This window comes from Stegastes partitus, unplaced genomic scaffold (genome assembly GCF_000690725.1).
Source record: "Stegastes partitus isolate 25-593 unplaced genomic scaffold, Stegastes_partitus-1.0.2 Scaffold186, whole genome shotgun sequence".
NCBI classification, from domain to species: Eukaryota; Metazoa; Chordata; class Actinopteri; family Pomacentridae; genus Stegastes; species Stegastes partitus.
The window spans coordinates 651,774-671,969 of NW_007577917.1; the positions used below are offsets into that span (position 1 = coordinate 651,774).

Here is a 20,196-nt window from a genome sequence, read left to right on the forward strand (position 1 = left end):
TCCATCCCTTTAGGTTACATTTAGCGTTTGTAGTTTAATTGGCCTTAATAATAAGAATGACATCATAATAATAAGGCAAAGGGCAAAAAGTTGATGTTTGGCTTTTTGGAGCCTGTCGGTGTTAATTCTGAGACTATATTACAACCTTTGTCTTTCCTTTTCCTCCTCCAGGGACCTCAGGGCCGGTCGGGGTTGCCTGGATTACCTGGAGCTGACGGGCCTCCTGTGCGTGCTCTTATCACCCATATACGTACATACACTATATCAGTATTGCACACATATGCACACACAACAGGACTATAACTCCACTGTACTCCTGTAACAGCCATCCAGACCTCAGGCTCTTTTGTTGCTTTCTTTCATATGTTTTCAGACACACATAACACAAGAACAGCGATGCTCTGAGTGCAATGGTGAAGGATGATTATATTCTGATCACTAGTCTGTCCCAAACCCAGGGCTCACCTGTGATTTCCCCATCAAGCCATTCACACAATACATAGAGTAGGATTCAACTCTGGCTGCACATCATTGTTTATCCTTTTTTCTTTCATTAGACATATCTTAACCAAATTACATGTACACGACTGCATTTTGGCGTCCTGCTGTATTTATATCTGCCTTGCTCAAACTGTATCCTGCAAACAAAATGTGGCCACGCCGTACTTTTGATCGATTTCCCTTTTTTGGTGTTCGACACACACCGAACCCTTCCTCTGAAATATGGCAGAACTGTGCCTCTGAAATCTCTCAAGGCATTTTTCATCAGCCGAAACATAATAAAGGGCCGATGGGATTTGTTATTCCACAGCCGCAGTCGCTCATGTCATCCCTCCCTCTCTGCCCTCGCTAGGAGAGGCCTGTAAGTTCAAGAGGCAGGCAGCCCTTTAGCTGCCCTCGGGCCTCAGAGCCCGGTGATTTACAGCCCTCTGCCTCAATCTCACACCTCAAATTGGAACTGCCAGGTGTTTGCTGCTAAAGGGTTCATATATGTGAGGATGTGTGGGCTTGTATACCTGCACCACCATCCTGACATCACCAGTGATCACAAGCTATAATTAATGACGCTATATTATACATACAGATTGGTATTAGTTTAACTTGCAATCCTATGGCCTGCACACAGAATGGAGATGTTAAACTTTTGATGTAATACATGGATTCAACGCTGCACCTTTGATCAGAAAAAATAGTCTTTTGTCTTTCATCTACTGTACAGCAGCTAATTAGGACAAGACAAAAGCCAGATATTGGCGTTTAAATCAATTCATGAACAAATACTGCACTTCTTGATTGTTAACTTGCTTCTACATCATAACTGGTTGTATCATGAAGCTAAAAAACGTGAATTTGTTTGCATAACTTTCACTTTGTTGGACATTTAGCTTGATCACTTTTAATCACTTTATTCCATCTGACAGGGTCATCCTGGTAAGGAGGGTCCAGCTGGAGAGAAAGGAGCCCAGGTAGGTGTTCTTAAGTCACTGAGACATTTATTTGCATTCATGTGTGCTAAGGTGGTGAGGACATGAACTAAAGCAGCGTTTTACCCAGATAATAATCTTAACATGTGTCACTAATGTACTCAGAAATCGCTCCAGACATGTGAGCTAAAAAGACAACAGTTACATGTTTATGTATCTCGATAGATCAGATTGCTTTTATTTCCCCCTTTGATAGCATATTCATATAAGAGGCGTTTACCTAAAGGTGCTGCTTCTTTTGCTAACCAACTTCATAAAACAATAAAGCTGTAGTTGATCACTAAAGGACAAATAACATTTTGTTTTTATTTGACAGCTTCACACTGCGTTATTCATCCTTTCATAGTCACGTTTAGTGTTTCTGCTCCCGTTGGAACCTTTAAAAAGCTTTTATCATGGATGAATAGCAGTGTTTATTACAGTTTGATTCTTTACATTCTTGTATAAAATATTTACTACAGTTTTCTTCTTTCCTGTTTGGTGGATAGTCGACATTTTTGTGATTGCTGGTAATTTTAACCAGTTCTCATTTAGTTAATTTTGAAATGCGGCCACCTCTCTCTCTGTGCCGTCGCTGCTCTGTGGTGTTTAAGCAGCGTCCTGCCCACAGCGCCGTCTGATTGGTTGCTTGTCATCAGCAACAGATCAATGCTGCTGATCCCTCAGGCATCCAGAAAAGTTATCTTTTAATTAAACTGATGTAAAATGGAAATAAACACACAGGCTTTTAATCAAAGTTTTGTGTTAGAGTTTGCAAAATATTAGCATGTAGATTTTCATTTTTTACTGGTTGCTGGTTTCCTTGACAACCAGTTTTTGGTTGCAGCCCTGAAAAAAATGCATCAGTTGATTCCTGGTATTTACTACTTACTTTTTACTGATGGTCTTATAATAACACAACATTGTCGATGTATTTAAAGCATGATTACAATTTCAATTACAACAAACTGAACTTGCGTTGTCCCTTTGCTCCAGGGTCCACCAGGTCCACAGGGTCCCATCGGTTATCCCGGCCCTCGTGGTGTCAAGGTACCATATTTGTTGCACGATGCGTGTCTTTATAATCTCTCTTTTGAAAGTCCTTGTACTGTGTTCTGATTAATCTCTTGTCCGACAGGGTGCTGACGGTGTTCGTGGTCTCAAGGGATCAAAGGGGGAGAAGGTAAACTCTTCACTACTTACTATTCAAGTTATACATAAAACAGATAGAATGCAATGATTTCTGCAGTTTCCTTAAAAAAAACAACTAGTAAATACTTAATTATACACAATTATACACATGTAGGTGCTCTTAAATAAATACTTGAGCAAGTTGAATCAACAGACTGTCTGATAAACGTGGCTGCGTTGGTCCAAACTTCACTTTGTGATGAAGACCACAAAAACAAAGTTTGGGAGCAGCGTGTGAATATATTCATGTCACAGATACTTGTGGCTATCTACCTGCACTCCCAGCTTTGTTTTGACTCCTCTGAGCTGTGGTGGACAGCGGCTGCAGACTGAATGTTCCATGCAGAGGTCAGTCGATAGCCATCGTCGGCGGAGACAGAGGCTGTCTTGAAGTGACCCTCGCTCTGTTGTTGAATGTAAAGCTGTCATGCTCGAGGCTTTTGGTTTCAAAGAGCCCTGCAATCAATCTCGAGTGCTTTTGAAGTGTTCGACTGTGGGTGTCACCATGTAGAATTTAAACTAAGCTTCTTTTTTTAATATTCATGATTTTTATTTAGGATCAATACAGTTATGCCGCTGTATAAAATCTATTGTCTGACTGAGGGGTGTTGTTCTCACTACAGTGACAGGTATTCATATCATTTTTATTGAATTATTTATAGAAAGAGATTCAAAAGCCAAAACCTTGAGGAGAAAGGGTTTGTTATGAATAAAGGATGTGTTTTACTTCAGGTGTGTGTGTGTGTGTGTGTGTGTGGTCTTGCGAGTTGCTGGCTACAGACATGCTCGGCGCTGCATTATGCATCAGATGGGCTTGAAAACATGGACAAGAGACAGACTAGAAAGACAAAGTGTCAAAGAAAAGAGACAGGTTGAGCCGAACTGTCCTTCAGCGTACACTTATGGACGTCACCGACTGGTTTTTGGTTTCAGATTCTGGATTCATTGTGTTGTAGATGTACTGACTCCAGTGTTGCCCAGTTTATTACATCAATATATCCACAGCCCCCAATAAAACCAGTTGATGCAGGTGTTAAACGTAGCGCATATGTAAATACAGCATCATCTACCAACAGCTTAACAGCTCCTTGCATGTGCTGTTCCGCTGTCTGGCCAGCAGATAGCAGCATCAATCCTGTCATCCACACCCAAATGGAGAAAATAGACAGTTTCACATCCTTGTGTGGGGGATAAATAAATGCTTTAAATAACAATGTAATGAAATAACTGAACAAATTCAACAACTTCTTTTCTCCCTTTAGGGCGAGGACGGTTTCCCAGGTTTCAAGGGAGACATGGGAATCAAAGGAGACCGGGTGAGGGTCTAACTTCCCAAGAGTTCAGTCGTATCGTTCCACTTTACAAGGAGACAATCGGTGTGATATTTGGTGCACATTTGTTGGCTACAGGGTGAGCTCGGCATGCTTGGTCCCCGTGGAGAGGACGGTCCCGAGGGTCCCAAAGGCAGAGCTGGCCCCAACGGAGAGTCAGGTCCCATTGGGCCGGCTGGAGAAAAGGTGTGATGGCTCTCCTGTTCAGCATTGTCCCGATTGTGCTCAAACTGTGTTCTTACTGATGCTGTTCACGTCTCTCAGGGTAAACTGGGAGTCCCAGGATTGCCAGGTTATCCAGGAAGACAGGGACCTAAGGTGAGTTTGCATCCCTCTTGACACAATGAGGGATGTTTTTTAGTACTTCCTGTCCTGCTGTAAAGGCATCACAGTTATCAGAGTACACCGGCACAACACAACAGACAACAAAATGTCCATACTAGACAGCGTAATGATTTAATATGAAAGCACTCAGTCAATATTTTTTGATTGCATAAAAACCAATACAGCATGGCAGTACGTGCCTGTACGTGTTTTACAATGAAGGAAAAGATTTTTAAAAAAAATGGCCCGAAAAATTCATCATTCCTGGAAAATGTTTTTGTAAGTGGCACATGTAGAAATGCTCGCACCGCTCCCTGATAAGGTGTTTTTGTAATCTTACATAGATATTTTACATTTGACAGATGTAAGAGTTTGTCATTGATTTATTTTTATTGAATGTCCCCAATGCTACATGTGGTGAGGTTCTGCAGAATCGGTAAGCTGCTTTTAAATCTCCCGTTCACAGAGTAAAGAGAAAATCATGTCACCTTGTCTCGTGTTTACAGCTGTCTAGTTGTTCTGTTGTAACGCCATACCTTTGTCTGTGTGTACAATAATTATTTCTCAGCCAAGTTATAGGCTACAAACTCTTCTACAAGCTTGACAAACAATGAATAGAGTTTCACTTTAATATAGAAATGTTCATTGTGTTAAATAATGTCATGAAACCCTGCTGGAAAAAAGGCAGCATTAAAAAATAAAGCAGGCAGAAAGTGTTAAGGTCATGGAGGTTATCTGTTTCATTTTTCAAGCTCATGCTAAATTCATGGACTTTTACACAAAGGCCGTGTTGTTAACTGCGTGAAACTAACTAAAGGTGGCATCAGACAGTAGCGCAAATAAAAGAAAACAGGACGAGCCCTTGTTATTATGCATTCCCCGCACAGCCTCTCTGGTGTTTCTCTCAATTCCCTCCATGATGTCTCCCTCTCCTATCGACAGGGCTCAAGCGGTTTCCCCGGGTTCCCGGGCGCCAACGGCGAGAAAGGAGCCAGGGTGAGAAAACACACTTGCTGAGCACCACACAGTGTTTGTGTATGAAAATCACCATGCCTTTATATCCCCACACAAAAAGAAAATTGATTCCTATTATAAAGGCATCTGTATGGTGACTTGGCACCAAAGATAACGGCAGCAAAATCAATGCTGGGGAGAGAACAGAAGACGTGGAGACAACTGGGCTTTCGTTGAGCCATCATCTCACTTCTAGACCTGCAAAAAAAATAAATAAATAAATGGTTTGCAGAATGTTGAGATATAGTTTAAATGTTTTGCTTTTACTAATTAAGTAGGCAGTAGCAAACTCGATCCACCTCGATCCAGCCATTGATTCTTGGAGGTAATGACAGAAAAAGTGTCCGTTTCAGAAGCTCTTAAATGTATAAAGTGGTTGAAAGAAATTAGCCATTTCCTCTGTTAAATATATCCCAATCATTTAATGAACACTTTAAAGTATTTTACTTGGCTCGTGCCAAGTCCACCTGCCAAAGTTAAAACTCAATACTTTTTTTATGAAATGAAATCGCCCTGCTAGGAAGTCATTTCGCAGCTCTGCTACAGCGATTTTCGTTTGTTGGCAGCCTGTTTTCTTCTGCTGTGGTCAGCCAAACAGTGGAAGTAATTACTTAACAAATTCTTTGTTGTTATTCAAAACGTTCGGGTTGCACCAATAAACGCACGACTCCAGCACTTTTCATTGTCATGTAACCTGCTTCTTTTTTCTTTTTTTTATAGCAAAGTAGTGATCATAGTTCAAAGCTCACACATAATTTTCAGGATTTCATAAGTCGCCTGATGCAAGTAAAGTCAGAAGATCACAGAGAATGTTATTTAATTACTAAGAACTGCTGTTTAATTAATCTCTTAAAATGATGGAATCAGAGGCTACTGATTCGGAGCAGGGAAAAGATCTGTTCGGAGGTTTGTTTGGCGATGTAGAAGAGATGTTAGCGCGTGTTAAAGGGCTGTCAGTGGTGAAGTAATGACAGTGGAAGTGCCTCATACGTTTTGCTGTTGGCTTCCTAACAGGGCATTGCTGGCAAGCCTGGTCCAAGAGGGCAGAGAGGTCCAACGGTATGTACGGTTCCTTGCATGATTAATAATCCCTCTGACCAAATGATGTGCCCTATCGTTAGGGTTTTTGCATCATTAAATATCATAGCTTACATACAGTAGCGCTACTAGTACGAGATTCTGTGCTTGACTTTGGAGTCTCCCTTTAGGGTCCCCGCGGCGCTCGAGGAGCCAGAGGTCCAACAGGAAAACCTGGTCCCAAGGTACAGACACTACACCCATCACAGCAAAACACATCAGAAGTTTTTCTGTGTAGGTTCTCAATCAGGACAACGTTGTGTGTACGGTGATATAAATCTTGACCAATCAAATCATGACAGATTTCTACATCAAGCTGCTTCCTGCTGCTCCCAGAGACAGCGTGCACATCATCAGAACAAAGCTAAATACTAAGCGGTGATGATTTGTTGTTGTGTGTTGCAGGGCACAGCAGGCAACGACGGCCCTCCAGGCCCGCCTGGTGAGAGAGTAAGTCCACCACACGCTGCGTCTGGGATGCCTATTATGCTTATATGTTAATGCAAACGAGTGTTACATCTTTTCATCAGTTTTTCAATGCTGTCCTTGCGTTAAAATGTACTTAGACCGTTCAATGTCATCTCCCTCCACTGGGATGATGATGATGGCAGACGTATTATTGTAAACTTTGGGGACTTTGATGAAGTGTTTAATTTAGAATTTAGCCCGTATTGACTTGTCAAAGTGGAGAAACCTTTCAGTACAACAAAAACATGACCAGTATGCATGTATTTATGTTCCCATTAGGACTTTTGACAGACAAATAACATGTCAACGCCTTACATCGATAGACAGTTTTTCTCAAAAGAAGATGTTAACTGAAAATAATTAGGAAGCAATCAACTTGTTAATTTAAAGAGTCATTTAGAATCAACCTGTTTTTGACCAAAGCCTTTTCGTTTAGCTTGTGTTTATGTACTCCATGTCATTAACATGAAAAGATTCTTTGTTCTGTGAAGTTTTCCTTGTACCCAAACAAGTTAATCAGCTTACCGCTCAGGGCAACTTAGGCAGCACACGGTCCTGTTGTAATAACGTCCATGTTGCTGTCATTTGGGGCTTTGCTTTTATGCTTCGTTCCTGTTCCTACAAACAGCTCTGCTTTCATGTCGCTTCCCATTGGTTCCTAAAGTGCATTTTTTTTCCTTTGCAGCGTTTTAAACTGATGGTCCACCAAAAAAAAACAAAATTGTCCAAATCCAGATTTTTAGCCTTAGGTATCTGCAGGAAAGTTCACCATCACTGTGATTCCTGAACAATACAAGCCTTCGAGCAATAACACTCTATTTAGTCATTTATTTTTTTATTCGTTTATGTGCTATGTAATTCTGTAACAATGAAATGGGGAAACATTAGTTTGATTGGAGCGAAATCCAAATGAGAAAAGCTTTAAATGTTACGTATCTGCAGCAAGCGCCCTGTTTGCTTTAGCTTCTACCCAACGCTACACGGGAGGAATCGTCTTTATCAGAACTCTGAGCCTCCTCTCTTTCAAAGGCAGCAACAAAAATATACGAGTGTTAACGAATTCTACGAAGGCGCTTGTTTCTGAGCTGCCTAATCAGGCGCACTGACACAGTCACGCCTCGTTAAAGCATTTCCAATGTCAAAGGAATCATATCTTAACAAGTCAAAACTTTTGCCAGTAGTTACCTGTGAAGAAGTCATATTTAGTGATTTGGTTGCTTTTCCTAAATTTAGTTTATAATCTCTGTAATGTAATCTTGTCCTCAGACGACATTGAGCATCACCGGTTAAGTTTAAAAGAACATGTTCTCTGCTGTATGTTGAGTTTTGACTAAAATGACTTTACTTTGTCCTTCAGGAGCTTCCGTAGAAAGCAGTTTGAAACAACACTGTGTGATTCTTAGTGGCTCAAGTTCAGTTCTGAAGTTCAAAGTCGTAATATTTCAGCGGGTCAAACTATCATGAACTCTGTGTTTCTAAGAGCTTCTGTAGCCTCGTGTGTGGAAAAGGTGTTTTAAAAAATCCAACAACAATCCCACTACAAGCGAGGTGAAATAACCTCACATCTGATGAATGAATAAGATTTAAAGAAAAGCTCAGATCATCAAGTCCACTTTGAAGTTTATATTCGATTGCATAAGATTACATCTATTAAATTTGCATCAGATCCTTTATGTGTGATTTATATTTAATCTCTCTACGTACAGAACGCTTGTTACCTCCACAATATACTTGCAAACTTGCAGAAAAACTTCCACCTCATCAACATATTTCGCTGCACAAACTTCCACACACAACTTCACGAGGCGAGCGTCTCTATCAGCGTGCAAAGTGACCTCTTTTCCTTTTCATTATCAGACTCTCGCTACATTTTTTATTCATTATTTGCTGATATGGGTCCTACTTTCCACTCTTCTTTTGTCTCATTTTTCACATGCAGTCTATATGTCTGCTGCTCTCACGTTATCAGAGCACGGGATGAATACACAACACATGCACTTTAGCATCGGGTTGCCTACGTTTAATACATAAACAAAACTGTAGCGTCAAAATCAGTTTTGCTAATTGATCAGCGATATGTTACCATATAATATACTTTACATTAGTATAAAATAGTTTATCATTAGACACATGGGGGCTTAGCACTGATAAAAGACTCTGTTATCTGACTTATATGAGATTATTACAACGGTTTCTCTGTGATTTGACGGTCGGATTTAACAGGAACTAACTTTCGAAATGAGTTGACCTTATTTTACCAAGCAGTCGTTCACTTACTTGGGATTTATCTTCATGAGTATTTAATGCCAGAAATGTTCCCTTTCACAAAATATTACCAGTCAAGCTGAGATAATGGCGTGAGATAGTTGGGCCACTATATTATAACAAATTAAAATTCAGCGAGACCTTCTTATTCCGCATTCACTACTTCTTTTGTTGACTACAAAACCTTTTTTTGTGTGTACACCTCAATGACTTAATATTACCGGGAAGGCCAAACATCGCTGGAGTTCTGTGAAGTGGCGACTAACCTGACGGCTATAGTTTTAGATTAGCTTTTAGAATGAATAGCTTTGATTTTGTTCTTTGAAATTACTCACAGTGTGCACATGACATTCTTTCAGCTTTTAAACTCGTTAGGATTTGTTTGTCTTTGTGCACAATGCAGCAGACCGTGTCATTACTCTTTCTATCTCTAATCAATCTCGTTCGCTGATTGCAGGGACCTCAAGGACCACAGGGACCAGTGGGCTTCCCTGGACCAAAGGGCCCCCCAGTAAGTACCTGACAGCTCGAAGTAAAACTATGCTGAGAGTGTACGGTTTGGAGCTCCTTCTGTCTAAACTCTTACTTCCTTTCCTCTCCTTTCTGTATCAATAGCAAATTAGCCTAGTTTGCAAACATAAGTCGCGATTGATTCAATTTGAGGAATTCATGGGGTGCAGTAATACACAGCAATATCCCTAATTCTGTGCAGAGATCATTAGTCTAACTGTTATTGAAGCAGAACCCATTTTCTCACTCCCTATTCTAGGCAGGAGACAAGTGGTAATTTCCACCTATTGATTCCGGTTAGATTCATAGTTGGCTCTCAGCCCTCAACCAGTGATGTTGTTCCTTTCACCAGGAAAAAAATAAAATAAAATAAAACCTGTTATTTTTTCATTAGTGTTCCAGTTTTCTAACTATGACTTTTCCTTTCTGAATATCATGTTTAGACTCTATATCGCGCTTCCAAAGTGTTGTGGAATAATAAAACGTCAATACTTTTTTCAAGCAATAGGACCAATTTTGTTGTTATTCAGATATGAATGTGGTAATAATGAACGCACCAGCTTGCTTAGTGATCGTATGTTTTTATTTCTACCTAACAGGGACCGCCTGGAAAGGACGGGCTGCCTGGACACCCTGGTCAGCGTGGAGAGACGGTGAGTCCTGAAAATGCAATATCCTGTTTGAGCCGTCAGTCAGCTGTGCAGCTCTGCTCGGGCTCTGACGTCTTGCTAAGACCTCACATCCAGCAGAAAACTCTCAGTTTTTCAGAATTTTAACAGTCTATTCTTCCTTTAATCCTGCAGGAGTTGTGTGTTCATGCTCGGTAATCTGTGTATCTGCTACTATTTAAGCAAAAGTTGCCTATGAGACCTTTTTAGCTTTCATTCCTTTAAATCGCCTCTCAATTGCAAGACAGATCTGATCCTCCCAAGTCAGTAAGCTGCACCTCAATTGAATCCCCACCTCCCCTCCCCTCCCCGTCCACTTCTTATCTCTGCTGCTCTTACGTACAGGGGATAACAATCAGCGATACAACATCTCCGTGGGATGCCAAAGGGGCGGACGTATCTCGTAAAGCAAAACTCTAAAAGACAAAGCCCTTGTGAACATTGTCTGAGTCTATATCCAGCCTCTTCTCCGTTCACACACACACACACACACGCGCCAACACACATACATCCTGTCTGTGTAAATCCAGATGGCTCAGACTCCTGTCTCATAGACTTGGACACCGGCAAGCTGGGGAGCCATCCATTTCTGGTGGAGCTCCTCTGCTGTTGTTACTTTGGCATGTTTGCAAATATCCAGTGAAAGGATGCTAAACTTAGACCGTCCTGCTGCTGCAGTAAGGTATCCTACCTGACTGCAAAAACAAGAACAACTGAGGGAAAACATGTAAGAATGTCTTGCATCAGCGAGCCGTGGTTTGTGTAGTTATAAAAACAAAATGCATGTGAACTTAATGGCTGTGCAGTGTAGACAGAGAGTATCCCACGAGATGTAAGATTTACCTCACAGCAACAAAAAAAACCAAATCAAAGTTTGATTTGATCGCACCTTGTTGCAAATCCCCTGCGCTCAACTTCAATTCCCCTGTTCTTGGTATGCAACAGTGCATCTCGGCTTGACGAGGCTCGGAGGGCAATAAATTCTACTAAAAGCTTGACAGATCATCGTCCCTGTCATTAAAGCTTCCCTTCCCGCCTGCCTCCTTCCTATAGATAACGTAATACACCACACATGAGCGCCCTCCCTGCCTTTGCTGCGATTCGAGCGACAACGATAGAGTCTTCATTAAGGTGTTTATGGCTGCAGATTTATGTGCTGACGAACGGGCTCCACAAGCATCCAATATGAGAATGGATCGCAGCAATAAAGACGCTCATAGGCGCCCCGGCCCCGGCAACACAAGTTGCATTTGAGGAAGTGCAAATAAAGATTTGAGTCGGTGTCTCTGAGTCAGGGCCGATGCTGCAGCAGCATGGCCTGAGGGCTGCCGCTGAATAATACATCACCATAAATCACAATGCATAGTGATCAATAAGCCCAAAGTCATAAGTCAGCCTGGATCGGCTTTTTCAAGAGCTTGCTTTTGAAAAACTTTGTGTTTTTTTCGTAGGATATTAAGTCCCAATTCAAACGAGTAGCCGGTGTAATAGCTCAGTGAACATTAGCTATGGATGGACTTTGGACATTGAGGGATTTAAAGATCAAGTGAAAATGGAAAAGTTTAATTCAAAGTCACTGTGCACCTAACGCTCCGCTCCTGGAGTCGGACATGTTTGCTTCCATCTAATTACTCCCAGTAAATTTCCTAATCGAGTTTTACAATGTTCGCTCATGTCACCCTGTTTTAAAAATACGCCAGCGTTCGGCAGCTCAGATAAAAGAGGAAGATATATCCCCAGTAGATTATGCAATCTGCGTCCAGGATACCGGTCGCTCTTTAGCCGTACGCTCCTGCTGCATTAATTCACTTAATAGCGGACTGCTAAGCATCAGCGTTGGGGTAATATTTGAGTTATATACTGTAGAGCACTCGGAGGAGGACTCAAGCCAATGCAGATTGGATTGTTCCTCTCCCGGAAGACAGAAGTTCATCTGATTTGTGCTGCACTGTTGGGAGTCAATGCTCGGGATTTTGAACTTAAATCTTTTCTTGGCTTGTCCCGTTCTGCCTTTTTAAATCTGGTTAAGCATGTCCATAGGGAGTGCTGCAATGCAAATCAGCACCGGCACACACTGTGAATGTAAACTTAATGCAACGAGTTTACTACATCCAGCTCACCTGTGTTCTCCCAGACAACACAGACTTGTGCTTTTAAAGCTGCATGCAGTAGCTGTGGAGCAGGTATTGGTTATTGGCTAATGTTATGGCCTGCATATTTACACACTCAGCAGACATAGAGCAACGGTATCACACCAGTAGAGTCGGGGGGTTTTAAAACCTATGAAAACATGAGTTAAAAGTTTTAACTGAACTTTGCAGAACTCAGCCAATGAAAAATGACAAATAATGGATGTATTAGTAGTATAAAAATAAGTTGGATTGTTTATAATAATAGTCTATTATAATAGTTTTCCAAGTAAAGGTTGCACTTAAATAATACTTTGCACACTGAGGATGAAAGTGGTGCATCATGTACAACAACTTAGCAGAGGGAATACATGCCACAGTTTACTCTCTTATATAAACAAGTTATTGCTCCTGTCAGTTTTGCAAGTCAGATCATTGTCGTTATAGATGCAGATCCATGAGGGTAATATTGCCTCTGGTCAAGAGCGTCTACTGTACTTCATTAATGGTGTCCTGATGGCCTGGTTGGATTTCAGCCTCAGACATTTCTGTATGTCTTGGAGCATGTTTACATCTCCTTTGGTGCTTCTGTTGTCCTTGTGGACGGTTAGTGAAGGCCAAAATCTTATCATGTAACCTTAACATTAATAAAGACATCTGTGTCTGCAGCGCATCAAATAATCGTACGTTCACCTACAGTTATTCTCCATCCAGCACTGTAATGTAAAATAAACTATTCTTGATTGTGACTAGAACCTGAAAAGCCCTCGTTTCTACATCAGGGAAATGCCGAGCCAAAACCTAAATCCCTTCTTATCAGCTCAAGTGAAATCACTTGGGTTTGTTTACTTGGGTTTTAATAGATGAGCTGTGTGTTTCCATTGTTGTTGTAAACCGTTTAAATAAGGTTTTATAATCTTTTTTTTTTTTCAGGGTTTCCAAGGAAAAACTGGTCCACCAGGCCCGGGAGGTGTTGTTGGGCCTCAGGTAAGAGAAAAGTATTCTAAAGAATAAATGTATGATTTATAAAAAACAAAAAACAAAAAAAACAGCACCAGTAAGCTAGCCATCTGAAAGATTACACACAATCTATAAATTATGGAAACATGAAGCGAGGAATGTCTCAGCAGTGTTGTGGAACAAAAATCTTTTCAGGAAAACGAAGAAGCTCTTTTAACTAAAAAAAAAAGTCTCAAATTTGTGAATTTTATTTATATAGCCCAGGGGTGTCCAATCCTGGTCCTGGAGGGCCACAATCCTGCATGTTTCAGATGTGTCCCTCTTCCAACACACCTGATTCAAATGATCAGGATCGCTTGATGATGAGCTGATGAGCCCAACACCACAAATCCCTAATTTACTTCAAGGAACTGTATATCTTGCTGTGGCTTCAGTCTTTGGACCCTCGGAAGAAACTTCCATTATGGAGGATGGAAAGACAATCGATGTTGAGCATCCAGAAAAGAATTGAATTATGGATGATTATGATGACAAGACTAACAAATGCTGGTAGAAAGTATTTTGAGCTCTTAAACAAAGAACAGCCGTGCACAGCAGCTCTCATGTTGAGCTACATCATTCTTTTATTTTGTGGTCTCTGAAGCACTGCTGCAACTTGTAAGGGAAGTACAGTTGAAGATGCTGCTCCAGTAAAAGTACCAAAAAGGCAACAACCAAAGTGGTACCGTGAAAAAAGAATCATACAATCAGAACACAACAATGCGAGGTAATATGCAAAATAAAAATGGATAGAAGCAGATCTTTATAGCACAGAATGAAGCTGAGATCTTCTGAAACAGGCCTTAAAATGCAAACATACTTTGATAAATTGTCCACTTTTGCTGTGACAAATAATATTCAAACGTGTGACGACATTTTAGGGACCCACTGGAGAAACCGGTCCCGTCGGTGAGAGAGGACACCCTGGACCCCCCGGCCCACCCGGAGAGCAGGGTCTTCCAGGTGCCGCCGGCAAGGAGGGAGCCAAGGTACGTGTTGAATGTCATGACCTGTAGGGGAGAAAGTAAGATACTCCTGCCAACCGGTCTTCTCAAATACATGCAGATTTGTTTTTGTGTGGCAACAAAACATATTAGAAATGGCCCCATAGCGCCCCCTGTCTTCTTTGGAAGGTAACAGATATACACTGTTCTCATGTGCTCTGTTTGAACATGGCATTCGTCACACTGAAGAGAGGATGCCAGGGAGGTTGATGGAGACATTAGGAGCATACACATGGGCTGCAAAGTGAACTTACGCAATTATCCTACGTGATTGAATGTTGCAGATCGAGCCAGCTGCATTCACAAGCAGTTATGTTTCTTGGGGCTATGCGAAGCTAAACACACTGCTGGGTTGCTTAAATAAGACTGTGAGAAAGTCGAAATAAGTCTGTAACAATAAATCCATCCAGAAGTGCACCCCGGCAATCGGCAGATTCTCCCCATTACTCTGCGCTGTGGAAGGTTCCAGCTCCGAGTGACTGCTGAGGATACAGTATCCGGGGTTGGGCCGAGTGTCTGGTTGCATTCTCTCCACAGCCCTCCCTGCCGGGCAATTGAGTACCCATTAGGAGCAGACAGCAGCCATTTTGTAGAAGTATGTGCTGCTCCAAACTAACCCCCTGATTCCCAGGACTACTCAGCATCTCCTGCTCCCCATCCCCTCCCCTCAAACACCCCATGTCTCCTCCTTTCATTTTCTCCCCGTCTTCCCCAAACAGACAGTTTAATCAAGTCCATCGGCTAACTCCGAACCCCTCCGCCACTCACACAGCCCCTACTTTCTTCCCCCCTGCTCTGCTCAGACCTGTTCATCAGTATGCCAGGGACACTTTTTGGAGGTCTTGGCAGCGGAGCCCAAATCCTCTTATACCTCTCAAGCCCACTCTTCTGTGCCTCCCTGTTTGCAGATAAAGTCAGCCTGCCAATACAAAAGAACAGAGAACGAAGCCAGAAGTAACTTTTCCTGAAGTCAAGTGTCCTTGTTTTAGAAATGTGGTGTATAAAATCCACCAGGAGCTAAATGAAGTTGCCCCGCAATTATTGGAACTGTTCCTTTCTTGTAGCTAGAATACAGAATAACTTTTAAAAGTTATCGAGGTGTCGGAGGTGAGGGTGAGGAAGGGGTGAGAGCGTGCATGAAGTTGCGAAGGAGCAATTTTTTCTTGCTCTTTTTTTATCTGCTTCCTCGTAGCAAACACTCGCGGCTACTCATTTCAATCAGAAAGAAATCCCTGTCTGGGTTTTATGTTGTGTCACGTCTGATTTGATTGTTTGTTCATTCGAATGTCCTTTTCTTGCATCCGCACATCGGCTTAACAATAACCTGGACGGACATATGGCAAATCGTACGACGTGGTTTCACAAATTCCAATTAGAATATATTTCAGAACATTCAATTTACAAGACAGGACCGCTCTGTTATATTGAATACAGTGTTCCCCGTCTCAGCTTCCAGGCGTCTGGAATGATTCAATCTCACCAGAATAAATGTCTCCACATTAAAAAAAAAAAATCTACATATTAGCATCAGACAACCAAAACAAATCAGGATTCTTCAATTGGATCTTAACAAAGGAAGTCAGTGTACAAAGGACAATGGAATACGAAATGAAATTACTTTTCAGCAACAACAAGATCACAGAAATACATAAATATGGCTCTTCAAGAATACCTTTATATCTGCCGTCCTCAGTTCTCGGTTAGTTCTTTACTGAGCACACGGGGACCTCTCTGCAGGATAAAAGCATTTTTTAAGAAGTATATTTCTCTACAATAATCATCTTTTATGTGAATGTAATTTTAAGTTTTGGCTTCAGACAAACCTTACGTTGATCCTTACAGATCTTTAATCATATGCGACTGATTGTTTATGTGTCGCACTGAAAGTTATTCCTATAAATGACATTCAAATCAGACATGCGCTCGAACAAGAGTAATTGTTTGCACAATTAAAGATCTTTTTGCTTTTCATTGGCAACTGAACCATGCGGTTCCACTACATCGTAGCCTCTCCGTGACGTGGCATCCATCTCTTACCGTCTTCAACAATTAGCGGTAATTTTATACAATTCAAGAAAGCAGCTCGTGGGTTGATCCTGTCTCACTAAAATGAAACAAACCGTTGAATTATAACGTTTTCTGAAGCCTGATCTGACAACAGGTGGATTTCAGAATGTCCTTGAAGCAGTTTAATATGATTTTTAACATTTTCAGCTTAAATATATGAAATAATATTCTCATAATTCGACTCTGTGAAAGAAACACCGCTCTGGCTTTGATTCGACTTGATGCTTCTTTATTGACTGCGTGGTGACAGTGATAATGAATCCTCAGAGAACATTCATGCGTCAAGCTAATTGCAGCTAATGGCAGATTATCAATATGTGTGTTTTTTTAGGGATTCAGACCTATCCTTGAGTTTAATACTATCACATCGTACCTGCTTGTATTCATTTCAGCAGACGGCCGAGCGGAGACGGTTGAGAAGCATCTTAAAGTAGTTGTGATTCTGAATTTGTGAAGGTTTATGTCTGAGTGCAGCGCAGTTCTTAAATGCAGGATTTTGCAGTCGTGTGCTTTGCATTTCCAAACCAATAGCAGCCCCATGCCAAACCTAATTCATCACTTCCAAGCTGTAAAGTTACATTCAAAGTTGTGGCTGCGGATAACTCAATTTTAGATATAAAATATAAGAAAACTCATGTTTAAGCTCTCAGACTGAGTACGTGACTGACAGATTGAGCCTGTTTCACTACAAAGGCGTGCGGTGAATATATCGGTTTGACACAGTGTTGTAATAGTTTTTCTTTTGTAGTTTTCTGGCGAGACTAAGTTCATATTTTGCTTGAATGTGTTTCCTTCAGTCAGACAACCTCCTTCACCTGACTGGATGAAAACTCCAATTTTCATTCTATAACTAGCTGTTTTTTTTGTTTTTGTCTCTTATTGGCAATAGTTTTATCCCATGTGTAAGTTGTCAGACTTAATTAGTCCTTGAAAGTTGTTGAATCTTGAAGGGAAACCTGTCTGTGGGATGCATTCTGACTTTGTGAGGATGCAGTTTTAGCCCATATAGCAACAAATACCATATTAATCTGCAATAAAAATAGTTTTAATGCACTTTAATTACTCACAAGTTCACTTATGAAACAAAACAAGACATATTTTTAAATATATAAATACAGTTTTGTTGTAATTATTACAGTTTTGCAGTTGTAATTGTTGTATTTTGGGTTTTAAACTGTGTCATTGTGTGTACAGGGAGATCCTGGACCACAGGGATCCCCCGGTAAAGACGGCCCGCCCGGCCTCCGCGGCTTCCCCGGAGAGAGAGGTCTACCTGGCGCCACGGTAAGAGCTCCATTCCACCTGCACCTATCCATCATAGTTTTCCTTTACACATGTTTGCTAGTAGAAGGTGACAGAACATTGCTACGTAACAAATGAACCAGCGTCTATCTGGAGCTACTCACTTCATTAGAGACACCAGCCCTGGAATTCACTCCTAGCAATCAATCCGGTGCAGGGGAAATCCGAAGCGACATCTTACAAATTATCAGGCGAGCCTCCACATCGCTCCGCCGCCACCGGCACCGTTGTTTTAACCACCGCAATGATTCATGGGCCTCCGTTTCAGAATTTGGGAATTGTTGGTCAGGGATTCATTTGTAAAATCTTTGCCCAGTTAAACTCAAGGACTTGAGTTGTTTTTCATATTTCAGTGCCAGCATTTTTTGGGGGGCAGCAAAGTTATTTGTTTGTTTCTGTATGCATTATTTACTTAATAAATTATTAAGTGAGAAATGTTGGCAATTAGGCCAGCGTGGCTGAGAATGGGTATACTGTAGGGAGACGGAGTATTGTGCTTTCCCCGTCCTCAAGGTCAGTCGGATTCTGCGGGACGGCAACACCGCTGATTGTTTTCTGCCATTGTAATTTACTCCAGCGCACAGCCAGAGCCAGCAGAAACTCATTACCCATACTGCCATGTGCTCTTTTGTGGCCCACTAGGGAGCTGCACACACACACACACACACACACACACGAACATGCAGGAACGCACACATGCATGTGGCACATTATGCACACCCCCTCATGTGCGAAACGAAATTCACAAGCTTGCATACGGAGAACAGAATAGAGAAAGTGGTATACACCCACATGCACATGCAGTATTGTTCTTATGCAACCACTCTATCCACAAGAGCACGTTTATGGAGGGAACGATATCTTCTTTTTTTTTTAACAGACGTCTTATCTGTTGTGACGGAGTTATTTATTATGCAAGTTGGATGCTACTTCACATGCTTTATTTTTAGCCTCTGTTTCATTTTGGGAGAATATCAGAATAAAAATGTCAGCAGTAATGGTGTTTCTTGCAGCAGCGCTCGGAGGTTAAATGCACTCAAAGCACATTTCTGGTGTCGTCTCGCTCAGGCGACAAACCAGGAAACGAAGGCAGACGGTTTATGGCTGGATTATAATGATGCCGATGTTGAAACACTGGCTGATGTAAAGTTCCAAAGAGTTTATCTTCTGTCTCAGGTAATTTCTCATGTGTGTTTTTTCCTCTCTTTACCTCAGGGCCCTGCAGGTCTGAAGGGAGGAGAGGGGCCCCAAGGTCCACCTGGTCCTGTTGTAAGTATGCTGTCACCTGAAAGCCAAACACAACAAGTTTCTTTACCCTCTGTGTTTTATCTTTTATTTGTTATTGCTATTGAGTAGTGTGAAGGCTGCTACAATATAATTCATGTTTCACTGAGGCCTGGCAAACACCACAGGGCTGTTTGTGTCGTATGGAAAGGGAAAACTTCTACAATTACTTATGGGAGAATGGTACATGCAATTATTCGTTTTAACTCTTTCCGACCCAGGTTTGAGTTTCAGCAAGACACGTTTAGGAACATATGCACATTCACACGTTCTACTCTGAGCTAAGTGCCGGCCTCCATTAGATCACAGCTACAGAGAATAACATAAAAACTGCCACCATAGCATTTATTGCAGACGTGAGAGAAAATCAAATAAAATCGAGGAAAGCAATTGCGCTGAGTGAAGTGAGTGCATGGGTTACACATATGAACTCATTACACGGTCATGTAATCTGTGATTTATTTATTATTGTTCCAATAAAAGTGCCAGCCGTCTTCATCTCCTCCTGCGACGCTACACGCAGCAGCCTCTCATCCGATCGTGCACTCGAGTAGCTGGCGTCAAGACTATTTGCACCATTGCCTCCTGGCACACAGACAGAGACACAAACAAACAAACAAACAAACACACAACAAAACCATGCAGCCAGGAGAGCAGCCATATGGTGAGTCATATGTCTAGTCATCGTGGTGGGAGATGCTCCGGCACGTCTCTGCTCAGCCCCAGAGCATGAGTCCTACCACTTTATGACTGCTGTCTTTTTCTTACATTCTTCCCAGACTGTCACACAGTCGTGGGCTGCTGTTATCAGAACAGATTTTTCTTATACCTATTAATCATTTCAAGTATTGCCAGCTATTAAAGCAATTAAACCACAACATAAAAACTGCTAAAAAAAAAAAACTCTCAATATAAAATATTTCTCAGGAAACACGTGTTACAGACGTCTCATTTAAAAGGCCAATATTATGATCTGCTGGGACATTTATAGTGCACTGGGCATATACTCTTAAAGTTGTGGATATTAATTTTTAATTGCAGTACGTCAGGTTTCCATATATTTTGTACATATTGAGGAAAAGGTAGCAGCAGCGTGGCCC

General features: G+C 41.5%; 1 protein-coding gene across 1 annotated transcript in view; it reads left to right on the plus strand.

Moving 5' to 3' along the window:
* The window catches only part of col11a1a (collagen, type XI, alpha 1a), a gene marked incomplete at its 3' end in the record, with an annotated part of 76,907 nt that overhangs the window by 35,080 nt on the left and 21,631 nt on the right, over positions 1 to 20,196 (plus strand). The window contains exons 25-41 of the mRNA XM_008280225.1: positions 172 to 225; positions 1,422 to 1,466; positions 2,460 to 2,513; positions 2,602 to 2,646; positions 3,917 to 3,970; positions 4,064 to 4,171; positions 4,250 to 4,303; positions 5,252 to 5,305; positions 6,338 to 6,382; positions 6,532 to 6,585; positions 6,806 to 6,850; positions 9,591 to 9,644; positions 10,243 to 10,296; positions 13,374 to 13,427; positions 14,321 to 14,428; positions 17,705 to 17,794; positions 19,028 to 19,081. Coding sequence (XP_008278447.1) covers positions 172 to 225; positions 1,422 to 1,466; positions 2,460 to 2,513; positions 2,602 to 2,646; positions 3,917 to 3,970; positions 4,064 to 4,171; positions 4,250 to 4,303; positions 5,252 to 5,305; positions 6,338 to 6,382; positions 6,532 to 6,585; positions 6,806 to 6,850; positions 9,591 to 9,644; positions 10,243 to 10,296; positions 13,374 to 13,427; positions 14,321 to 14,428; positions 17,705 to 17,794; positions 19,028 to 19,081 — 1,026 coding nt within the window. The remainder of the gene's footprint in view (positions 1 to 171; positions 226 to 1,421; positions 1,467 to 2,459; positions 2,514 to 2,601; positions 2,647 to 3,916; positions 3,971 to 4,063; positions 4,172 to 4,249; positions 4,304 to 5,251; positions 5,306 to 6,337; positions 6,383 to 6,531; positions 6,586 to 6,805; positions 6,851 to 9,590; positions 9,645 to 10,242; positions 10,297 to 13,373; positions 13,428 to 14,320; positions 14,429 to 17,704; positions 17,795 to 19,027; positions 19,082 to 20,196) is intronic.